This window comes from Mycteria americana, chromosome 3 (assembly GCF_035582795.1).
Source record: "Mycteria americana isolate JAX WOST 10 ecotype Jacksonville Zoo and Gardens chromosome 3, USCA_MyAme_1.0, whole genome shotgun sequence".
NCBI lineage: Eukaryota > Metazoa > Chordata > Aves > Ciconiiformes > Ciconiidae > Mycteria > Mycteria americana.
Genome location: NC_134367.1, coordinates 70,564,780 through 70,580,644, shown reverse-complemented (window position 1 = coordinate 70,580,644; position 15,865 = coordinate 70,564,780). Strand labels below are relative to the sequence as shown.

The window sequence follows — 15,865 nt, the reverse complement described above, 5'->3', positions numbered from 1 at the left end:
TTTATTCTACTCTTGGGAATTTAGGCTAACCTCTGCTTTACAGCTACTGCATCAAAATGCCCATCCAGATTATTTTAACCTGAGAAATGAATGTGGAAATGAGAGCACACAACCAAGAGTTTTATTTAATAGTATATATCTACAATTAATCATTTAAGAATTCCCTAATTAATTAAATCTTCGAGTGAAACATCTCAGGCACTTGTCCGTTTCTTTAAAAAATATGTCTTTAAAATGTCATTGGATAAACACCTACAGAACAAGTCAGATTGATGAGAGACAAGTTTCTCTTTCTCAGGGCTGTCATGTAATCCTTCTCCAGGAAGCATGACGGGTTAGGGGAGGGGATGTTTCTAACAGAAGAACAAACAGGAGCTACCTCCCAGGTTCCCTGGAGGAGCTTCTCAGTGATCCACGTACGCCAGACACTTCCCAGCAGGACATGTATGAATGAATGGCAAACTACTCATGTGCCGCTTGGGAAACCGAGTCTTATTCTCACTTCAAACCCTATGTGGGCAGCTTAGAAAATGCACCTAATATGTGGAACTGAGGGAAACTGCCAAGCTCTGGGGTAAATGCTGTGCTCTCACTATGGCTGCATTCTGGCTTCATGTAGGGATGAGACCCAACTGCATACCATTGCCTCTCTCTCCTCTTCCACTGGAAGGAAACGTGGATGCATGAGCAGGGATAGAGCCATACTGCCCTCGAGTTCGATCTGGGATCCAGGATTGCTCTGCAGAGCCATCCCTTAGTTCAGCTGCAGCTTCAATGCTCCCATGTTTCTGTTCCTCCTTACAGATGAGAGAGAACATGTCCCTGCCTCTCTGGAGGCTGAAAGATTAGATAACGTTAGTGAGCCACTCCAGTCGGATGTTGTGGAAGCCAGAGAATTCCTGCAAATGGAAAAGTAGGAACTGAGATGTTTGAGTTTCCAACTAAACAAATGCTGAACTGCAGGAAGAACAGACTTAGTGTCCTTTTTCACAGCCCTCTCTTGCTATAGGCCCTTCACTCCACTTGAAAACATCCACCAATTACAAAAAGAAAATCTGAACCTTTACATCTAACTTACATCTGCTGTATTTGTTTATGTGAAGACTGCTTCATGTACCAGGAGACAGGCTGCTGGTAGTTTCAGAATAAAGGTACAGAATGGCTTAATCCTAAATGTTCAGAACAAAATCTGAGGAAAAAATACTGCAATTGCATGAACAAGTGTAGGATGAAAAGCCCGGTTGTCATCTTAATGGTGGTGCATCTTAATGGCAGGTGCTTTCCAGTCAGTTTGCTTATCTCATCGTTCACATTCCTGTGACTACAATCATCAGCTTCTCCAAGATAGTATTTTCATTGAATATTACACCTGTAATTAACAGTTTTCCTGGTTTTCTTTCTTTTTTAGTTTTTAAGAGGGCTGTAATACTGGTGTATAAGGAGAACCACAAACTGAAAAAGAAAATGGTAAGTCTGGTATCAGCGGAGGTGGTGGATGTTTATGCACAGGATCCTACTGCAGTGTGAGATGGACCATACCGGTGTTGAAGGGGGAGTGATTGTGGTGAAACACTACCTTCCCTCGCTAGACTGGAATTCTAGCTATCACAGCTAAAACAAGTGCTCAATATCTGTGTAGCAATAAATATTTTTTGTTATTTACTAAGCAGCAGCATCTTCTCTGTGTGAGCCCTATGTTAGTTCCGTCAGGTGGAATATGAAATGTTGCTATGTAGGAATCATTAATTCTTCCAGATGGCATTTGTGATGGCCTACCTTAACGTGGCATGTAGATTAAAGACCTCTGTTTACAGACCCTTGACCACAAGGAAAGGAAAAGGAAAGGAAAAGGAAATGAAAAGAAAAGGAAAAGGAGGCATTCTAAACATAACCTCATCTGTCCCCATTTACAAAACTGGAATGCTGAAGTCAAGTAGCAAGTTGTATATCCCGAGTACCAGTGGTGAAGTACTGCACCATGCTTATCATAACAGATGGAGGGGCTCCAGCTACCTGATTAATGTATTCTGCTAATCAACAGTCTGCAGGTTCCTTCATGGGAAACTTGTTCCCTAGTAGTACTTATATGCAAAGTATTATTTTTATCCATTAAAAACAAGTGCTTTTAAAAGTTGAAGCAATTACAAATTCCAAAGGTTATGTCTATCACCATTTCAACTATATTTACAAGCACGTATTAGGGTACTGAAGGAAAAAGTCTAATGAATTTAGTTTCTCTTCAGAGGCAGGTCTTCTAGAGTAACACAAAAACCCCCCACTTTTACTTTACTACTTAGAAATACCCATGTTGTTTTTCTTTTTGCAGCCTACTAATGTTCGTGCTGCACATAATTATGGTGACTTGGATCCATTTAAATTTCGTTGGCTGATTCCTTTATCTGCTCTTCAAGTTCGACTGGGGAACACAGCAGGTAATTCCCTTGCACTGAATACTTTAGGAGTGAACACTTTTCTGGGATTCTGTAATACTGCTTCTTCCATATGTCTTTCTGAAGCCTCTGGAAACAGGCAGGTGCAGAGAAAATAGTATCTACTGTTGTCTCTACACTCAGGGGGTACAGGCTTGATACATTAACAGACTCTTCATTTGGTATGTTGGCTTTTTCTGTGAGTTCAGTAAGATGTAACGTGATGTGAAGGAATGACAGAATGGAAATCCCCAATGACAAGATACCAGGAACAGGAAGGTGATTTACCATAGTTGACATCCTGGTGACACCCTTATGCTGTGCGTGTGCTGACCCTTGCTGTTTTTGCAATGTGGGAAAGTTGACTGAGTAATTTGTAGCAGTAGAGAGCTGTGTTTTTGTTTTCCCTTTGAGATGATCTTTATGATCCTATGCAGTTCTATGTCTTCTGTAAAGTGTCACTAGGCGTTTACAGCAAATAAAGCCTTTGTGCGCCTGGGAGAAGGCCTTCTAAGGCTGGAAGGCAGCAAGAAGCATTAAGAATGGGGGAAAGCAACTCTCCAAGAGAGAAGGTTGAGTTTTCAAAGGCAGCACTAGCCAGGCTGCTGCAATAGCGGAGTTCTTTGGGTTCCACCTTGGGTGAGATCTTCTGTGGATCCACCCATGCCTATGTTGTAACACTGCCTTCAGGAGCAGAGGAGCTCTGCCCCGGTCTTTCTAATGCTGAAAGTTTTGTGAAGTATATACAAAAATAATGTTTCCTTCCATGCACAGGAACAGAGAACAGCTGTATCTGGGAACTGATTCACACAAAGTCAGAACTAGAAGGCAGGCCAGAAACAATTTTTCAGTTGTGCAGCAGGTAAGCTTTACATGGAGGTTGTATTTGACAAATCACATAATGGAATTAAAAAAATAAAGGATTTTTCCCCTGCGTGGCCTTTGCGTCACCACTTCTAATGCAGCTCGCACTCTTTGAATCCAGGCACTACACCAGTGTTTAACTCCATAAAGTATAACAATTTGAAATGGGAGTGAATTTGGCACAGTGATCTGACATCAGAAATCTGCACAGACGTATGATCATAAGTTCCAGTATGCTATGGGCAAAGTAGCTGATTTTATCAGACTCCCAGTTGGTTAGCAGAAATTACTTTCTGATAAAGACCCCTTAAGGGGTGATCCCTTGGTACAGAAGTTACCTTTCAGGCCGTTTTTCTAAGGGGAAGTAACCAAGATCTCAAAACGCAAAGTGTGTGAAAGGCCTAACAACACATAAAGACGTTAGCTGCAAAAGCACTATTAAAGCAAGCTACTGAAAAAAACCCTCTGCTGATGTGCTTTAGTGCAGTAAGGAGGGGGGCAGATTGTATCCCAATAGCATCTTACTTCAGAGGGGAAAATTAGGTTATCTGTTTTCTTAAACTTGCAGTGACTGTGAGAACAAGACTAACATCGTGAAGGTGATCCGTTCTATTTTGCGGGAGAATTTCAGACGTCACATAAAATGTGAGCTACCACTGGAGAAAACGTGTAAAGATCGCCTCGTCCCACTCAAGAACCGTGTACCTGCAACAGCCAAACTGGGTAAGGAACATGTTCTCAAAGTGAAAAATGGAGTCTGGACTCCAGAGCTGGCGGAAGGTTCGCAGTTATTACCATGACTGTAGTGTGTCGTGTGCCAGACCCACAAATCCCATTTCTTTTTCAGGCTGGGGAGGTGGTAGAGTTTCTCCACAACTCAGTGCATGACAAGGGCTAGAGGAGATAAGCAAGCCTGCCATCCCCCCACACTGTATTCTCACATTTTTATGTGTCGTTAGCTCTCCTAAGGGAAGACTTAATAAGGCCCAAATTAATTTCGCTGGGAAGAAACAGACTCCCTTTGGCATGCAGTATTAGTGTTCTTTCCTCTGGGTTCCCTTTAGTAACTCAGCCCTAATAACCTTTAAAGCTAAAACAACTGGCAAAAGGCAGGGGTCTTGCTTCTTTCAGTGCACTACGTCTGCATCCCAGCAGATACCCTAATTAAGCCCAGGCTTCAGACATTTTAGTTAAATGAGTAGCTACTAGTATTTCAAGGTCTCCATCTGATCAGTTGTCTGTAAATTCCCCTTAACATCACAGGAACTGGGACAATTCAACTCCTGCCTACAACCTGGCCCCTCCAGTGCTTGAGGTGCCTGAATCAGTCTTGCTTTCCTGCAGATGTGTGTAAATCATTACTACAATTTTTGGAGGATTTTGTATATATTACACATGAAGGCAAGCATATAGCCCGAGGGTAGGTGGAATGAAAACTCTGACATGAGATCGCACTGTCGGTATCAGAATGCTGGCATGTCTGACCCGGGATGATTATCAAATGAGACTATGTACACTGTAATTATAAGTGAGCAACGGAGACAGACAGTATAACAACCAGCTGATGTTTTGCTGAAAAAAAAATAAACCTGCCTTTTTCCTCTGCACAGCTTCCACGAGGTCCTTGAAGGTACTGAAGAATTCATCCAGTAGCGAGTGGAACGGTGACCCAGGGAAAGGCACCTTCCAGGACTCTGATGAGTGCAGCCTGAGCAGCAGTACTCAGAGCAGCAGCTGCCACACTGCGGAGAGCATACAGGAACCCAAAAATTTATCTCCCGATAAACACGAACAGAGCTGTGCATCTGACTTTTCTAATGTTCTTGTCAAAGAATCTGATATTCTCAGTGATGATGACGACGACAATGATTATCAGAGCCTAAAGAAGGGCAGCCCTACAAAAGACATTGAAATACAGTTCCAACGGCTGAAGATTTCAGAGGAACCAAGTACTGACTCTGAACGGGATCAGGCTGCTGAAAATGAGGAAGGAGATGGCTTCGAGACAGGAGAGCATCCAAAGCTGGTGCGTGGCCATTTCTGCCCAGTGAAGAGAAAAGTAAACAGTACAAAGCGTAACAGAGGAACTTTAATGGCAATGCAGGAACGTCACCAGTCCCTTGACAGTCACTCTGATGCTGCAAACCTGGATCTGAACTCAATTTTAGAGAGAGAATTTAGCGTCCAGAGTTTAACGTCTGTAGTTAATGAGGACTGTTTTTATGAAGCCGTGGAGAGGCATGGGAAATCCTAGCTTTCTAAGCACTATATTTAAAATACTCCTTTGAAGTCCACATAAAATTCAACAAACTTATTTTGCTTTAAAACTAGTAAATCCATGGAAGCTGCAGGAAAACTACTATCTGATTTTGTGCACTAACACATTTTTTTCCACAAAAACAGCTGTAAAGGATTCTTAAGTTATTTTAATTTATTGTGGATCAAAAATAGATTAAGTTGGCCAAGGTCTGTAAATTAGTTCATCCCTTTCAAGCAGTTAATTAAGATGATGTAGTGTTCTAGGGGAGGGGAAGGGAAGGATGGCCTTGTTCATATTTTAAGTAATGTGGAAAAGGTGCTAGTGAGTGGCAGAGGGGATTACAATGGAAAGTAGCATTGCAAAATGAAATTTTCAATACCTTGGGCATTTTATTTCTTTGGTTTTCATTTTTGCTTTATTTAAAGCAGAATTAAGTTATTTTAATGTGTTTTAGTGCACAATAGTGCAGGAATTTCATTTTTGTAAGTTTCAAGATGCTGTTTATACTTTATACATATGTGTAAATACAAAAACAAAGCTTGGCCTGTAATCTTTTATTTGACTGTATTTTTTATTTTTCTCTACCAGCCTGTACAGTAAAAGACAAATAAGTATTGTACTTAGCCATGTTTTCTACTTTTTATCGTGCTGCTTTTCTCTAGTTGGAGCTTTAAATCCCAAATTCTTTGCTTTTGCATAAATGAGAAGAGTATTAGCAGACCTTGAGGCAATCTGTGCTCTTTATCCTCCTTTAAGCCAGTCACTTGAGTATATTTATACAAGAGTTTTGGCTTTTGTTTTTTAAATGACTCTGCACAGTAGGATGTTCCAGGGTAAAAACAGCACAAAAACCCAAACACCGTCTTACATGCTGAAGTATGAAAAGTATTTTTTCTTACGTTTCAGTAGTGCACTTGAATTCATACAAAACTCAATTATTTCAGAAGCATCCCAACTTAATTACATGTCTCACAACATACCTTGTTCTTGGTATGTGTTCTAGCCATTCCCCTAAAGTAAAAAGAACCTGTAGGCACCTTGAAACTGGACTGCTCTTTCATTTTTGTCTGCAGCTGAATGGAATGAATAAATAAAATGGGGAAGCCTTCTCTCTACACCACTTTCTCAAAGGTAGTTCTTCCATACCTGCAGAGATGTAGGAATATATAAGCCTCCTTATATCAAGATCAAGGAGTTAAAACATACAAAAAAAAGTCAGTCTGCTGCAATTACAGCTGATTTTCCTCTTCAGTCTGTTCAGGCTGACTGGTACTTTCAAGTAAATTCCTCCTCGTCGTCTTTTGCCTTAGTTCTTCTCTGTAATTGTACACAAAAAGGCTTGGGTCTTCATCGCACATTTTCCTGTAGGTATTGCACAGATTTCTAAACTGTGACATGGAGAGTTGAAAAGGGCGCAGAGTTGGATCAACATTTGCTGTCATCATCAGCTGTTCTGTTCTTTTCAAACGGCCACTTTCAGGAAACAAGGTCCTAAAAGGTGCGGGGAGAAGACAAATTCAAACAATTCAGACAGACAATTCCTTTTCCCTTAAGAGTAACAGGATCCTCTTCGGAATGTACTTAATATAGGTTTACTATTAAGTGTGTCATTATTTTAGCTCTGGCGCTCTTAATATAGCTCATTATCTAAGCAAATGGAAACATGTAAGGGCCCTTTTTCTGCAAATGCAAATTATGACAGCATAGGAAAGCATATACACACACTATACATTAAACACATGCATGTATGTTCACGTTTGCTAACATTAAAAAGAGCTTTGGGTATGGATACAGTCACAGAGCCTTCTTAGAATTAGCTTCATACTTAGAAAGCAACAACAGATTCAACTGTGTAAAACCGATCAGATCCAAACCATATTACTTCCTTTCAGGCTGTTTCATTCCAATGGGAAAGATACTGTTATCACTTGTCATTAATACTGTAATTCCAATGCCAGAAAAAAAAGCCAAGGAGGAAAGGAGTATTATCATTCACTTTTTAGTATTTAGAACTGGGAGAATGTGCCAGGCGTCCTAGATTTTGTTTTCAGTTCTGTCACTCTTCATAGATAGTCATATCAGTTCATTTACTCTGTGGCCAGCTGTGTTAGCACCTCTCTCTCACAAATTGCACAAATTGTAATGAATAGTATTAGTTCAAGTGATTTACAATGTCTCACAAAAATGCATACTACAAAGTGCAAACTATTGAAAGGACTAGCTCTTACTAGCAGTAGTTCTCAGTCTACAATGGTCAGGAAGGCAGAAAATTTGCACATGGTTGATGTGCATGTCTCAATTTTCAAATGATCTGCCTCTGTCATACACACATAAGACCTAAAAATGCTGTGCATCTAAGACAGTAACATCCCCACACCCCCAGCTGTGTTTTGCAGGTTGGCTGGACACGCTAGTCAAAAGGCTTTGTGTAAGTAAGTGATAGTTGGCTTTTGGTGGGCAGACAGAATACGAAGTTAAGAAAGGGTTTAAAATTACAAGAGAAGGATGGAACTTCTGGGAACAAACAAGTTTCAAGTACGGGCTACTCAAGGCCTTGGTCAAAAATGTCCCCGTTAGTTCAGCATCTAGGTCAGCAAGGTTAAAATGGATCAATCCTTATTTTGATATCCCTCCTTAAGTTATTCTCTCCTTTGATTTGGTAGTTAAAAGATGTACCTGGAGCCAAACGTGTTTCATCACCTTTTATATACAGACTATGAACCATCTTACAAATGTCCATGAACAGCACCTCAAATTATAGTATTTTTTCTTTATGGACTTAATAGCTTAATCTTACGTGCCACATTTCTCTCAGATCACAGAATTTATACAAAAATGTAAACTGATTCTATTACTTTCTTTTTATACAGTATATGCAAATGATAAATAGATAGATACCTTATAATGAACTTAGCAGCCTTCCTATACACCAAAATTTGCTATTTTTTTCAGGTCAGCTAAAGAATAAGAGGATTGTGTTTCTTAGCTGCACACTAGGGCTAAAGTATGATAAGCTGCTAGGGGATACGTGACGTCCAAAAGTTCAGATTTCCCCTTCCTTGCCTCAAAAGAATGTAGAGCAGTTATTAGCAATTTGAGATTACACAATAGTTGGGGGTGTTTTTACACTTCGGCAAAAATATTTTACATAACATAGATATGCTGATTACACATGCCTTCTGCTTACATTGTCCATTGAAACCGTTCTTTCACAAAAAATACTCACAACAAACCATCACCCTGTAAATCAAATACAAATTGATCTAGAGTTCGGATATCTCATTTTCTAACCACCTCCAAATGCATACTCAAACCTTAACAGAGGCAAATCGGTACTCATTTTAGATCCAATGTCTGCATCCCAGACATCAATGGCATTCACTGCCTCAAGCAAAAAAAACCAAAAACAAAAAACCAAAACTAGAGGCAAAATTCTATGTTCACCTTTAAAATAGTGACATATAACACTTGTAGTTCAGTAAGGTGGCATCCACCCTAATTCTGGACTGCATCAGGGCCAAAACCATGCCCAGCAAAATTCAGCTAGCCCAAGCTGCAGCAGCATGCCCCTAGTCCTAACAGTCACATGCTCTACAATGCTGAATGCTGGGTTTTCCCCACAGCAAGTCAAACACGTGGCTATGCAAGAGTTTTAACAGGATCCTTGGCGAAAAGACTGCAGGTTGCTTGCATCAATTAGAGAACCTCATAAATTCCCTCAGTAAGACATGGGGATTTTTAAAGTCAGTAAGAACTCCATAAAAGGGCAAGCACAGAAACAAGAATTTGACCTTTTGACATTATCCCCAAATAAGTAAGATTTCCCACAGATGACGTTCTCCCTTCTCACGCTGCCATTTTGGTTCTGAATTTTGAGACTTTCATTTTTTAACTCAACCAAGAAATGCTACAGTTTTTGTGGTTGGTGGGGTTTTTTTTGTTTGTTTGTTTGTTTCTGAGACAGACAAACTATTGGAAAGATCACCAATTTATCCAAGTAATTTTTAACAGCTTCCACTGCTCTAACAAAAATGCACAGTAATTATTACATAATTACAGCAGAAAGAGATTCATCTCACAGTTCTATCTCCAGAAACCATTCTGAAATTGAAAGATCTGATGAACTATGATGACAAATTTAAAAAGGGAGGAATAAAATCAAATGCATAGCTACAAGTGTTTCTCAATTGATTTAGAGCTGACGCATTTACAAGAACAGTATCTGAGAATTTTTCATTAAAGATCCTTACTCGATTCCACGGAAGCAGTATTTTCTTCTAAACTGAAAAACACTTTGAACCACTTTTTCTACTAGCTTGAACGGCTGCTGTATCTTTGGTTGCACCAATGGAGTGAAATGCACCACAGCCACATCCACCTATAAGGAAAAGAAAGATAAATTTGAGTAGATATATTCCTCCGAGACACATTGTTTCTACCAGTTAGACACTGTTTAACCAGTTAGACATCAGGAAACAGGCAAAACATAGGAAGACATTATTGTGACAGGTAGCATAGCTGTGCAGTGACAAATGTCATAGTATTTGAATATAAAGACTTGGCTTAACTTTCAAGGCCCTACAGAATTTTAGTCTTAGTTATCTACATATTTCCAATTAGTTCACAGGCCATTACTACTTAGTACTTTTTTCCCCATGGCACTTCCTCCATCTAGAACAACTTCCATGTAATCTGTGAAGTAATTAGCACTTCTTTCTTCAGATCCTTCCACAAGACAATTCTGACATGATACACAAATTAGACAATATTCGATATACAGGCTGAAGGGCAGCTGGAGAAAATTGGTATTATAATTAGAAATCAAACCCATTCCCTATATGTTTTCTGTTGCTCTAGGGCTTTTCTAAAATGGTAGCCAAGGAATTACTTTTCAACATACTAAGATTTTAAAATTCTAGTCTATTTAAAGGAATGGTAGGTAGAAATAAGTTTGCTTTCAAGTTTAAGTGACCATACACCTCTGTATTTACACTGTGTATCACAGTTTATCCAAAATTATATTTGAATGGTTCTACAAAAAATTTTTTTTTCCAAGCTTTTTTTATTCTTTTCTAGTTCTAAAATCAGCTTGGTTCACAGAACGGTCACTTTCCCTGTGTCTGAAAACAGAATGAAATAACATCCTCCCTTCAATGTACACATATATACATACAAAACCCACAAAATATGTTATGCAATTATAGATACTGTATTATACAGAAATGCCCTGAATTCAGGCTTCTGTATTACAAAATGCAGGCTGGGCTAGAAATCCAGTTCTGCACAACATTGAATAAAGCAGTTCATCTTCCAAACTAGATATTAACAACAATAAACATGAAATATTTCTGTGGAGGAACACACTGAAAATTTGTACAGGTACTGGTACTGAATGACTCCAGAATTTTTAAGTGCCAGACTTCTAAAAATATTCAGTCTCTTGTTAAAAAAATCTGCTAATATGATGGACAATTATCCATCTTTTTAAAAGGTCTGAAAGTCAACATTGGCATTCAGAGAACAGATTCTATGTGAATTAAATTGAAGACGTGCTACTTCTGACTGAAATAAAAGATACGCTAAGACCAAAGAACAGCTGCTGTTCTAAACACATTCTCAATGTACCAATTCTTGGAGAAAAACCATAGCAAGAGAGTACTTCAAAAAATGAGAGGGTTTTTTCTACTGCTCTGACCAAAACTGCTCTATGTTTGTGGGTTTTTTAAAAATCAATTAAATCGTAGTAACCTCCGATGCGGACATACTCTTCTGGCACAAAGGTGCAATCCATTCATGCTGTACTTTCGGTGGGAACAGCTCAGCTGTCAAGTACATCTATCCAGTACAACTGCTTCAACAGCAGAGGTACTATAGTTGCTTTCAACAGAAATTATGAAATTCAAACAACTAAGTTTTTCACGTAGACAGAACTTACAAAGCTGAATGAAAATACCGACTAGAGGAAGGAAAGAAAATACCGATTAACGGTGTTTATGAAATAAAAAAAAAATGCAGCAAGTTTCCAGTATTAGCACTGCTGATCTCAAGCATATGTAACAGATAGTGTTTTTTCTCTACTTTTCTACGTTTTCTGAAAGCTAGAGTCAAGACAGAAAAAAAAAAAAGTTTAAATTACCAAAATGTAAAGACACAAGAATGTATTTAAAAATGAGGTCACAAAGAAAACTTGACATATGGAATCTGCAGTGAAATGCGCATAAATGTATTTTCCAAAGCAGTTTCTGAATTTCTCAAGTGGTTATAGCTTCTACCTTTGCCACAGGTTGCTGCTACCTGTCAGGAAGACTGCAGGAATGTGGCAAAAACTTGTGTTCACACTGAGTGTCAGAAAAGTTTATCTTTTTGAACAGGGCAAATACATACTTCACATGACCAACCAGCTCCTTGTACAGAAATACTAAGGGCTTATTTACACATGTATGTGTTTATCTACGTTTTTGTCAAGAAATAAAACAAGGTATTTCCCCAACAAAATTAAGAAAACCACCAGAGACCATTTGGGATCTCCTAGTCGCCTCAATTTTGCAGAACTGCTTGTAAGTGAGATATGAGGGCTCTCTGGGAGTTGGAGCTGCATCTTTAGCACAAATTTCTGAAGGAAAAGAAAAAAAACACAATCTAGATGCAGTGTACAGTTTGAAAGAAAAACAGCTCAATTTGCAATCTGAAGGCCAGTGGGCAATAATTTCTGCTTCTGAAACAAAACACAGCACTTCTCAGCGTTTGTTCCATTCTAGACGCTGCTTTCTTTGGACCCCAGGAAAGCTGCCTGGTTACTATAGCAACAGATACAGGGGAAAGCTTTTCACTTGTAATTGGCCACTCCTTTAAAATTATACACGCTGTTTTTCCCTAACCTTTTTAATATGCATAAAATAGAGAGCAGAATTATGAAAGCCAAAAGAGTACACAAGAACACTTAAAATATACAAGTTAATTTGCTGATAATTTTATTAGTAACACTTTTTCCCCCCACCAAGTATGTTAGAAATATTTACAAAATAACACTCAGTTCTTACAAAATAATGAATATTAAAATTATTCAACTGATATATCCTGAACTGTCAATAGTACAGCAATTATTCACCCCTTGCTGTTTTAGTGTATCTGTACAATGAAGGTTTATGTTCTGGTAGGGTAGGAGAACACATGACAGTACAATTTAATTCAGAGAAGTCTGCTGCCTTGCTGATGAAATCACCACTCTAAATCAGAATAAGCTTAAATGAGACAATTTTTACTAACTGTTGACAATAAAGGTCTCACGATGGGCAATACATGTATCTTGCAGCAGAGCTGTATTAAAAGCAAACCCACATACCCTTTTTCAAGCTGTAATTTATTCATAAGGAACTGAAACCTAAGCAGAATATACTACAACTTCATTAAAACAGACTGCTCAAGATCCTAGTAAGACAGTTCTAAGCCAGCACTTTCACCAACCAAATGTTCAGTACCAGCATCTTCCCTGTCTACTACAGACAAATGTTAGGTCTAACACCAGATGTGTATCCTGTAGCAATCTTACGCCGATGCAAAGGTTTAGTTTTGGTTCACTTCAGCAGAAAATAACTGTGCCACTGCACTAATAGCAATAATCTCATTCCTGTGGAAGAACAGCTTTGTAATAACTTAACTCCATTCACACTAGGCTCACAAACAGGATCACAGGAAACCAAAAGTCAGGTACAGAATCTATGGGTGTATCACGGCTGCAATCAGCAAGACTTTTCTCCTAACTTCTTGATTTCACACACCAACTTGTCAAGGCCAATTCTCCAATGTGCTGCAGTTACCATATAAGCCTTATTAGTAGCTTTACTCCTTCATTATTTTATACAGACTCATACAAAGGTAACAAGTTATAGGATGACCTACAGAAGGCTAAGGCTATCAAGAAGAGATAAGCAAAACCTGTAGTTGAATAGAAATGTCCTGCTGTTCCAATTACGAATTAAAATAAATTGCATAGTTCTTTCCTAGGAAATTTAAACTCTTAATAAGATTATCTGTGATGGGAAAAAAAACCAAAAACCCAACAACCCACAAACAACAAAATCCTCTGGCTCTCAGTTCAACTTAAATGAATCCTACCCTTACCCCCTCCCTCCCCCCCCCAATCCATAAGTCTACAGAGTTTCTGGATTCTCAAGATTTTACTCCTTTTAATCACTGTTAGTTTTCATCATAGAACCTGGATATCATTATGTATTTAGGACTAAGGGCCTCCATGTGTTTTTCTCCATAATCTCTTTGCTTTCCCTTACTGAGTGTTTGTCAAACAAAACTCATTAAACAAAGTACTCCTTTATTCTCGGGTAGATGGAACTAAGAGAGGGAACAAACAGCAGTAATGCACTTGCTGTAGAGAAGAGAAAAAAACCCAACATTCCAAGAAATTTTGTTAATACATGCCAATGCAGTTTTATATGAGAAGGGATAGTTCTGTTCAAGAGAAACTGCATTTTTCCAGGACATCTACAGTGAAGAAAACATCTCAGACCTCACATCCAGCAGTAAGTGCTACACAAACAGGAATGAAACATAACTGTATTTTTTATTAAACTTGCAGTGCTTATACTTGAATTTATCATGCCTTTAATTTGGTTCATCCCATTAAATGTAATGTATGACTGCCATTTGCAGTGGTTTGCATTTCTGTTTGCATGTTTGTATATGCTGAAATTTTAAAAAGGAAGCAATGAAAAAAGCTAACTCAAGATCCTAATTAGCTGTTCCAGAATATGCTTTTGAATGAGTTTTGAGCTATCCAGACATGTCAGTTCCTTCTGTAAAAGGAAGTTAAGCCATCTTTCCCATGGGCCTGATACAGCAAATGATATATGTATTTGCCAAAGCAACCCTTCACAGTCTGAACAAACTGCAGGGATTTGGAAATAGGCAGGTCTTTGAAATAAGATTGTAAACATGAGTAGCTGTTAATATTCTCACCTTAACTATAAGCATTTTATATATATATATATATATATATATATATATATATATATGTATGCACTGGACAGAGTTAGCACATCCTCGAAAAATTACCTGAACTAAGTACAATATATAAATTAGAGGATTACTTGCTATGTAATGCCACTAAAGACTGATAGAATACATATCGATCAAAACTTTGTTGTCTTATGTATAATGAATTGAAATAAGAGTACAATGCTACAGATATTTTGTGTTCCACTTATTTCAACTTTATCCCCTATTATTACGGCTCTTCAAAAAAGTTCTAATGCTAAAGACCAATTGTAATATTATTGTTCATATTTAGATAGAATGTCTTCAAAAGCATAATCCAGATTGAGGACTGCCCTTTCTCTATCACTCTGATATAAAAGACAAAACCTGCCAATTATACAGCCCCACTCAAAAGGCAGGACACCATTTCTAATCCTCATCACAGAGGTTTCAAACCATTTTTCTTCATCTGCTATCCCAACAGTCCAGCTGATGTAACAGCAACAGTTTTGTCTTCCCGGGTGCACAGTCATCATACTGCCTAAAATGTTCTCATCTGTCAAATGAAATTTGACTCTTTATGCAAGAATAGCAGGGAGGTTTTTTAATGGATTTTTAAAACTGCCACTTCATGGCAAACTTGCAAATTATTTCAGACAGGTAAGTGACAATTAAAAAAAATGCACTTACACAACTGAGTTGTTCCATATCAGTGTTAAAAACAGTATTTTATTTTATAGACAAAAGCAAATCATATTCACTCTTATGACTTGCTCAATACTGCTGCTTTAAATCAAGGACTGAGAATCACTGACTGAAAATAAAATACTGGTTTAGGAAAGTCACATGTGACTTAATTGTGAAAATACTGCAAAAAATAAAGTCAATCTTATTCTCCTTCAAAAACATGAAATTTCCTAACAGTTATTAAACAAAAGAACAGACAATATTTAAATAACTGAAATAAAGGATTACCTTTAACCATACTTTAAACAAAAGATAATATTCTCAATGTTCATTGTTATAAAATAGTCAACAGGAGCTGACTACAGCCATCAACACACTTAAAGAAGGAACTTGAAGAGTACAATATATTTTCTACAACAGTGTTTTTCCACAATGACTTCTAATCTGCACATTTCTAATGTTCCATTTACAATGTATATTTGCCTAGTAAGCCTGCAATCTGTACACTATTACCAAAAACAACTCCAGTAAAATAAGTTTTGCTTGATGGCTTGCAATCATGTATGAAAGGCAGCAGCTCCTTCTTACAAGCAATTCTAAAACACTGTCCATTTGCTGTCATTTATGTTCAAGT

At 38.1% G+C, this 15,865-nt stretch overlaps 2 protein-coding genes across 4 annotated transcripts in view; one reads left to right on the top strand and one right to left on the bottom strand.

Moving 5' to 3' along the window:
• Positions 1 to 5,547, top strand: part of TIAM2 (TIAM Rac1 associated GEF 2) — a 143,979-nt gene extending 138,432 nt beyond the window's left edge. For both annotated transcript variants that reach the window (XM_075498947.1, XM_075498946.1), the window contains exons 23-27: positions 1,409 to 1,467; positions 2,327 to 2,432; positions 3,204 to 3,291; positions 3,862 to 4,016; positions 4,904 to 5,547. In XM_075498947.1, coding sequence (XP_075355062.1) covers positions 1,409 to 1,467; positions 2,327 to 2,432; positions 3,204 to 3,291; positions 3,862 to 4,016; positions 4,904 to 5,547 — 1,052 coding nt within the window. The remainder of the gene's footprint in view (positions 1 to 1,408; positions 1,468 to 2,326; positions 2,433 to 3,203; positions 3,292 to 3,861; positions 4,017 to 4,903) is intronic.
• The window catches only part of TFB1M (transcription factor B1, mitochondrial), a 29,959-nt gene continuing 19,287 nt past the window's right edge, over positions 5,194 to 15,865 (bottom strand). For both annotated transcript variants that reach the window (XM_075498954.1, XM_075498955.1), the window contains 2 exons: positions 9,804 to 9,931; positions 5,194 to 7,044 (listed from right to left, as the gene is read on the bottom strand). In XM_075498954.1, coding sequence (XP_075355069.1) covers positions 6,783 to 7,044; positions 9,804 to 9,931 — 390 coding nt within the window. In that variant the 3' untranslated portion in view covers positions 5,194 to 6,782. The remainder of the gene's footprint in view (positions 7,045 to 9,803; positions 9,932 to 15,865) is intronic.